The sequence below is a fragment of the Oculina patagonica genome, chromosome 6 (assembly GCF_052425735.1).
Source record: "Oculina patagonica isolate OP01 chromosome 6, crgOcupat, whole genome shotgun sequence".
NCBI classification, from domain to species: Eukaryota; Metazoa; Cnidaria; class Anthozoa; order Scleractinia; family Oculinidae; genus Oculina; species Oculina patagonica.
The window spans coordinates 32,625,979-32,634,799 of record NC_135763.1 but is presented as its reverse complement, the minus strand read 5'-3'; the positions used below and the strand labels follow the sequence as shown (position 1 = coordinate 32,634,799).

The 8,821-nt window shown below is 37.9% G+C and overlaps 1 protein-coding gene and 1 pseudogene across 1 annotated transcript in view; both read left to right on the top strand.

Moving 5' to 3' along the window:
* The first annotated feature begins 405 nt into the window (after positions 1 to 405).
* On the top strand, positions 406 to 1,266 carry LOC144658041 (serine/threonine-protein kinase mos pseudogene; annotated as a pseudogene).
* A 2,072-nt stretch (positions 1,267 to 3,338) lies between these two features.
* LOC144656637 (vigilin-like) overlaps positions 3,339 to 8,821 on the top strand; it is a 38,176-nt gene continuing 32,693 nt past the window's right edge. Inside the window, exons 1-2 of the mRNA XM_078516884.1 lie at positions 3,339 to 3,520; positions 3,681 to 4,001. Of these exons, the coding sequence (XP_078373010.1) occupies positions 3,726 to 4,001 (276 nt within the window). The 5' untranslated portion in view covers positions 3,339 to 3,520; positions 3,681 to 3,725. The remainder of the gene's footprint in view (positions 3,521 to 3,680; positions 4,002 to 8,821) is intronic.

Genomic DNA, 8,821 nt, shown 5'->3' with positions numbered 1-8,821 from the left:
AGAAAGTGGCGCGAAATTTTTAAACCAATCACTAAGCGTAGTGAACGCAAAACCAAAGCAAACGCAAATTACTTTCGACACTCAAGTGAAAACCGCTCTAAGAACCTGTTTAGGCTAACTTGGGAAAATACAGGTTCTTACTCGCGGGTTTTTATTGTATTACAATTTTTTTGCCAGCAGCCGCAAAAATTCACAGTTTGCATGTTAAAATAGCCTTCGATCAGGGAAAAGTGAAAAAAATTCCGGAATGGTCAAACATTCCATTATCGCACGCCCAGGCATAATAATAAGTCCCATGTGACTCGTCCTTGCCTTTTTACTTTGCTGTACATCATTAAGTATTCAATGACCCGGGAATTCTGGAAGCTTTGAACGTAACAAGAAGCTTGTCCAAAGTGAACAGAAATGAAAATGAAAATGCTAACACAAGAACCAGTTGAACTTATATCAAGAGTCGATGTCAAAGAAGTGAAAGTCCTACGCTTATTGGGCTCTGGCGGGTTCGGCTCCGTCTTCGAAGCCATGCACAACAACTGCAAAGTCGCCCTGAAGAAATTTCACACTAACACTCGCAACAAGAAGGCCGCGATGCAGAGCTTTGAAGCAGAGGTGCACCACGAAGTCTTGTCACTTAAACATCCTAACATCGTTCGTGTATTGGCAGCTAACGTCGCGCTAAGCCTCGAAGACCAGCCTTGTATAATCATGGAATTCGTGAGTACAAGAAACCTGCAACATGTGCTTGACGACGCCGAAGAAAAGATCGATTTCAAAAGACGCGTTCGATTTGCATACGAGGTGGCTCTTGCGCTGGAGTATGTGCACGATAATAACATCGCGCATCTCGACTTAAAACCGGCCAATGTTCTTATAACACAGGATGGTAGCTGTAAACTCGCTGATTTCGGCTGCTGTCAGATCATCCAGGAACAGCCCAATACCCCGTCCAGATCGTACCTCACCGGGACATTTGCATACCGGGCCCCGGAGCTACTAAAAGGAGAAAGCCCCACCTTCAAAGCCGACGTTTTCTCCCTCGGTATCTGTCTGTGGCAATTTTGGACCCGAGAAATTCCCTACAAATTACAGAATCATCAAATTGTGATCTTCCGAGTCGTGGCCTGCAATTTGCGTCCGGAGATCCCAGATGGAAACGACGTTGATAACCGGTATAGGGAACTTATGACGTCATCGTGGTCGGGTAACCCTGCGGATCGTCCCACTATGCCAGAGGTCGTAAACTTGTTAAAAAGTCTCATTCTTTGACGTGAAAATGACTCTTGATATTTAAAAGTTATTGCACATTGTTTTACTTAAATCAATTTTACTAAATGTTTCCGAGCGCGGGTCACTCGGTTAGTTTAGTTCTTGCAATTCGTACATTATTGATTAGAAATATTAGACACTTAGAATCATAGTATTTATAGATATTTATTATATTGAATGTATATAAGAGAGAGTTATATAAGATTTATTTTATTATATAGAACAGAATTAGTTTATTTACCAGATACATTATATTATTATTTATTTGTTTGTGAAATATCGATTGGAGAGATGCTATTTCGTAGTTATATTACTAAATTATTAGAATTGAAATGTAATTATTCTATACTGCATGTGTAGCAGTAAATTTAGTTTTAATGTGTATTTTTGTGCCTTTGTTGCACTGTTCCAGACATCACGACTTTTAGCCTAGCAAACAAAAACTTGCATAAATGACTTTTTCCATTAAAACATCACATGGAAACATCGTAAAACAAAGGCTTAAAGCCAAATTAAAGACTAGAGTCTTTCATTGTTGTTGTTATACTCTTGCTTGTGTGATAGTGACACCTCTTGGTTGTTGATTGGCTGAAATCAATAGCGAAGCGCGCGAAGTCTAAACTAGAATGCAAATGAATACAGTGGAACCTCGATTTAACGAACCTCTATATATTGAAGTCCTCGGTTTAACGAACGATTTTCTTCAACCCGGCCAAAGTTGCAGTAAAATGTTGGAACAGTACCTCGATATAACGAACCTCGATATAACGAAATCTCGTTATAACGAAACCAAACCAAACGTAAAATGTCCTCGATATAACGAAAAAATCAACGCGACAAAAGATGAATGTTGAACAGACAACAAGGATGAAAATCCTTTAATCCTGTAACAAGAGAACAAGTTCAAGTACACATGCTCTTACTATGTGCATATATTAGACATTATAAATGTTTTTTTTTTTTAGAAATCGTTAATATCCGGAAATGCTGGGTTCGTAGTGCAGCGTAAAATTGTTAAAAACTGATTAACTATACCTCGATATAACGATATCTTGGTTGTTTTTCCGCTTCGTTATATCAAGGTTTTCGATATAACGAACCCTCGATATAACGAACAAATATCCCCAGTCCCTTGGCACTTCGTTAAATCGAGGTTCCACTGTATAACCCTCGCGATGCTCCGAAAACATCAGCGTGTTCTGAGAGAATTAGAAAATATCTAGGTGAAGTTTTCGTTTTCTGAAAGTGTAATAAGGAACCCCGGCTGTTTTAGATAGTGTTTTGGGAAAATCGTCCGCCATTTCGGTTTGTTTTTCTGTGACGTCGTGACGTCACTCGTGTGCTTTGCTAGTGGACCACAGTTAGTCCAAAGTTCATAAACATCCGGAAGCGAGAACCGAGCCCTACCCCCACCCCTCCCAACCTCGGCAACTGAGCACAGAGTGGCAACGCGATAAAAAAAAATCCAAAGATTTCCTCATCCAGTTCGACCACCTTAGAGAATGCGTGTTTTGTCGAACTAACCTTTTCTGAGCTCTTTTTGTTTGGGTTACTGTAAAAAAAGGCGTCGATATTACAGGAAACATATCGGATTTCAAGCGCGTTAGAAGAGGAGAGACGAATAGCCTCAGGAGGATTTTTAACTCGGAAAATGGCTTTTTGAAAATATAAAGCCATTTCCGAGGTTATAGTGAGGAAGGGGAATTTTTTAATGCCCTGTAACATGTAGGGGCGCCGCACTCCCCATGGTTACGATGGTGAGTCTGTATTTTGGCAGGCAAGAAGACTTCATTGCTGACAAGATTACCGATCACGCTGAAGGGCGACAAGACCTTTGTCGCCCTTCAGTGGAGGTGGAAGAAATTATATATATTTCGCTCAAGAGGAAATAGAAATACGGTACGCTTCAGAAGTTTACCGCAGCTGAGCAAATGCGTGTGCAAGGAGTTTTTCGGCAGGCGTCCCGGACTCATACCTCAGCCAAAGCTGGGTACGAATCATTTCCGCATCGTGATTGGATGACAAGGGTATGACGTAATGAACCTGGAAGCGAGACAAAGAACCTTGTCGATTTCGCCGTGTTCTCGCGCGTGAATAATCTCTTTTTGGAGTACTAGATCAGTGCTTCTTTACTCAGCCATTTGGCCCCAAAGTTTTAGTATTTTTCCATTTCTTTGGCCGCTATTCTGGCTTGCTAACCCAGGAATCAAATCCGGGACTGATTTTATCGGAAACAGTCACCATTGCTCAGCAGGTTAGGCAGTGCTAGTGGAATTTCTCCATCGTATGCAATATATCGTGAGAAGATAACCTTCGATTAGCCACGAGACACGATTTGTAGTGAATTGCAAGTGTGATTTTTTACTTCCAGTTTAGCTGTTAACAGCTGTTGTTTCTTTTGTGTCGTCTTGCAGTGGTACTGTAGATCCTGACCGGCAAACGGACCAGATTTCAAGAATATGGACAAGATAAATGGAGCGCCTGTAGCAGGCGAGAGCCACGGGCAAGAAATCCTTCAAGGCTCTGTGTACAGCGATGGGGGTTACATCCCACCGGAAGATCTGAATAACCACCACGAAGAAGATGAAGGAATGGACTTAGAAGGATACCAACCGACTTATGCTGAAGCTTTTCCGCCTCTCCCCAGCGCTCATGTACAAAATTCGACTCAAAACGACACTGGATCAAAATGGCGAACAGCGACTGGGCCAATTCGCTCGACCACTGTGACTCAGGTACAGGACTAACTAAAATTGTAAATTCGACAAAAAGGAAATTAACTAAGTAAGGTATGGTTCCGTAAACGAAGTTAAGGTCAATCTGCCCATGGATTGGTTTTCTTTCAGTTATAAATTTAGTGTGGTTTCGCTGCTTTCTAAAATTGGCTACGTACGTGAGAATTGATACAACTACACCACTAGTAAAGGTCGGCTTTGTCTTTCTCTTCGCCAACCGAATTATTTTAATTTCTTTTTATGTAATATTAAAAAGTGTAGGCAGTAGAATTCGTAAGTCGTGTGGACATATTATGGCCTTTATTAGTAGCTTAAAGATTATTTCCCCTTTCAGACAATCAAATTTTGCGTTAGTGTTAGCTTCGTGGCCACGTTTACATATCTCCGGTAAGCTGTGATTCGTAATGTTGGCGTGTAAAGAATTGTTTCACAAAAGAATTCATGTAAATAGAATCAAAGCAAGTATATTGTTTTAGAATATTGACGTTTTTCTCTCGTTTTTTTAAGTGCCTAAGTGATTTCTCTGTCCTAATCTCGATAGAACCGAGTTAGTTTTCAACAATTCGAAGCATCAATAATTCACGTGATATTTTTTTAATTCCTGCTTTTATAGTTGGTAAAATGTTGACATTCTTTCGTAATGCATCTTTCGAGTGGTAGAGTTTTGTAGTGGAGTTTCGGATTCGCTTGTTGAACACAAAAAGTGGAAAAATTATAAACATTTTCCAAGCAGTTATATTGCAAGTCGCACTTTCTGAATTCACACACAATAAAACCGTCAAATGATATTAGAGTAAAACCTATTTAGTGTCTTTTATTTATATCAGAGGAAGGTTTTAAAATTTTGCCAGCTTTTTATAACAAAAATTTAAAAAAAAATTCTTATAGCTCTCCCGTTTGAATTTGTTCTTTTCAAGTTCGCAGAACCCATTGTGATGAAAATAGTAAATTTACATACTCTGTTAACAATTCAATGTCTGAATCGAATTTCGCGTTGTTTCTACGTGTCATAAAACGGGCCCACGCAATCTTATATATAGAGACAGCAGGCGCTATCAATAAAGAACTTGATTATTTTAACTTTTTTCCTATAAACTTTCCCGATTTTTCTAACCCCCGTCAAGGAAATTATTTTGAGCTAAAATTATTAAGGAATCGGTGTTGGTTTCTTTTGTTACAGCAACATACATTTTGTAACATCAATGTCTTAAATTTTGAGATACTGTAATAGGGCTTAAATCAGATCTGGGAAGTGAATGTTATGTTTATTTGTTATTTTTTGCTTGGGCTGTGGGTCACTTTAGCTTTGTTCAATTTTTATTTCAATGCCTTGTTTTTTATTCAAAATAGAGTGATCTATATATTCTTTTAGATTTGCAAGGATTATGATCACTTGATTTCACACAGTCTAATAAAAATTATTTTCTGATTTCCAATGGCAGAAAAATGGTCTTCATTATTATAACTAGCTAGCAGACTAACACCAAAATGTTCTATAACAGATACCAACGAACACAAAAAAAATCCTGATATCACACCAAGAAAAAGAAAGAGTCAGTAACATTACAGAGTGGAAATTAACATAAAAAGAGTTCTTAGAACAAAACTAGATCAGGTGATTAAATAAACAGTACCATAAAATTTTTTCTCTCCACCGCTGTCTCCCTGGTAGCGCATCTTAAATCTTTTGTTCTTTGTTATGTCATGGAACATCACTGAAATATTAAAGCTTCTAGATTGAGGCTAGGGACGTTTTGTATTTGTTTTTATTTTCTTTGCATCACAACGTGCCAAGTGGAAAATTTTTTTAACTTGAATTTCGGATGAAATATTATTAAAGTGAACAAAGGTTTATAGATCTCCTAGGAGAGGCAATCAGTTTCAAGAATTTGCTTTGTTACTTTAACAAGCTTAATTGTGAAGCAGTTATTGCTGTCTTCTCATAACCTTTCCATGGTAACTTTTAGAAAAGCTGGTTGAAAGAATTGGCACTGTTATTATCCCTTGAAAGTTGCGTTTCTTTCGAAACCAAATTTGTCTAGTGAGAATATTATTTTTTTGTAAAAATTCATACAAGTTTAATACCAATAGCTAATTGGGGTTAAAGGGTTAAACTACAGAACTTTTACATTCAAAAACCTTTGTTCTGCAAGCTTTGAAGTGTGTTTAACTAATGATACCATATTCCCGGGGTAGTCAATCGATAATATCGATAATCGATAACATTCGATAACAATCGATAAAAATCGATTAATTTTTTCAAAAATCGATAAAAATCGATAAAAGATTTCGTTGTGAGTAATCGATAATTATCGATTTTTCAATCAGGGCTATCGATTTTATCGATAAATATCGAATTTATCGAAACTAAATTATCCTACTATTTTTCGAATGAAAAACACCAAAAGATATTTCAAAAGCTCGCAGAAATACTTACATAACAACTTCCCTGTTCATTAATCGGTAAAAATTACTACATCTTTTCTACAAACTTTTATTAAACTCATGCAGGATGTGTTGTGTTTGAAATCCGCTTTAGATAGTAAATAAATAAAGGTTACGCGACGGGCCTACACGACTCCTAGGTTCGTGACATTTGTACATTTGCCGTTATATGCTTTAATTCCGTTTTTCGACCTTATTTGCTTCTGACTTCTTTCTGAGGGTTCTATTTTTATATGAAGGCTTCTAGGAAGTGTGAGATGAGGTCATTTTTCTTCGCTGCGTGGTTTCCGTTTGTAGAGTTCATGTTCTGTACTCCTCCGTCACATTTTGTTTTGGAACATTTCTATTTTCAAGATATGTTTTAAGCTCTCAAAACGTTTGCCCTTGGCGGACAAGATCTGATATGATCCGTGAAAATGTAAACTACTTGCATTTTATTGATGCCGCGCCCGAAAAAAAGAAGAAGAAAATTTAAATGATAACCTTGAAGCAGAGCCGGACAAGGAGAAATAATTTACGTTTCCGTTTGTAATTCCCAATCGAACAATAAAATCAGTAATAAAATCATGATGCAGTCTCCTTTGTCTCTTGTACGCCTTTGAAATCTACATAATCAAACGCTCCCTCAACGGAATCGATGAATCCGATAAAATCGATAAAATTAACACTTCGTCGGCGTGTGAGTATCGATTTTTATCGATTGACCGATACAATCGATATCGTTTAAAATCAATCTATCGATAGATATCGATTTATCGATTGATTTTCCGATATCAATTTTTATCGATTGACTACCCCGGGCATATTAAACTCAGAAAAGCTATGTACCCCTGGGGAGCCATCTGATTGATTGATTTAAGTTTTAGGCCCTCTGATTACTATAACTTAGCTGTGTAATAAATACTAGTTATGCAATGCTTTCGAGTGGTATACTTAACAATTATCCTGCGAAATCGCGCGGAATATCGCCTGGTACTTAGCCGACGAGGCCGTAGGCCGAGTTGGCTAAAATCAGACGATATTCCAGTAGTATAGGAGTTGGGGGTACGAGATCATAAAAATTTTTATAATCTCTTACATCCCCAACTCCTATACTACTGCACAGCACTGGAATCAAAAATGAAATCAAAAATAGAATCAAAAATGAAACCAAACCTCGAAGCCAAACTGAAAACCAAAATGGAATCAAAACTGAAAACCAAGCCTGAAAAACCAACCCTAGGTCAACCTTAGGATCAAAATAAAAAAATCTCTTATACCTTTTTCAAAATTTTGGATACAGTGCGTTTAAACAAGCCTTGATATCATAACTGAAATATCAATCTGGAAAACCAAGCGAAGCCGAGTTTTATGATGTTTTTGAAATTTATTTCAAAATCTCTTATACTCTTTTTCAAAATTTTATATACAGTGCTTTTAAACTGAACGTCTTATATTATATTTTCAATATAATATTTTTGTATTTTTATCAGATTTTTGAACATGTTTTTATGTAGGATCATATTTGATATAATACCGAGATCAGTACAAATGTTAGCTAATCTATCTGATTGTTCCTTTTCACTTAATTGAAGAGCTGCGGGAATAAACGGCCCCTGTACTTTCTGACTAAATCGAACATTATCGAAACAGCTCCAAATTGCGCATGCAGGTTTGTTTACGTGTGCTAAACACTGTCCTGTGTTGCATTCGGCTGGCCTTTTCTCCGTTTTTCAGAAATTATGTATGCAAAAAAAGGCATTTTGCAGGCTTACGTGCTTCCAGTCAGCTAGCAGTCTGAGTTTTCCAACGCATCGCGTTTACATCTTTCCCTGTAGGGTTTTCTAAGCGTCTACGGAAGACGAGAAACCATTTAACAAGCATTCTTTCGACTCGCTGCGCATGTTTTTTTGTTGATTTGAGTAGAGTAGGACTGGATACTGCATTGTGACGTAAGGTCACATGTTAGAGGCGGAAGAGTTTGAATTAAGCGAAATGGCGCCTGTGAAAGTAAAACGGAAAAGTTTATAGTTTTAGCTCGATTGCGGCTGCCAGGTGGTTGAAGGACATCATTAAGTCTGAATACCCGTAAGTTTACAGCATCGCTCGAAGAACTGAGTGATGTTTCTGCCTTTGTTTTGTACAACAGCGCTGTTTAGCGCTTCGGAAAAAAACGTTGCAAACAAGGTAGTTTGAGCCTGGCCGCATAGAAGGCCTAAAACAAGAGGTTTCTTGCCGGGAACTTCGTCAACGCGAGTTTTGCAGGGTCCGCTTGGGTTCTGCCGCGACAAAGTTGCCGAGAAGTGACCTGGTTTTAGACTTTAAAAAATTCTTTATAGGTTTCGCAGGGGACGTTCCCTCGCAAAATTATTTTCTGTGCCTCATTAAATATTCAT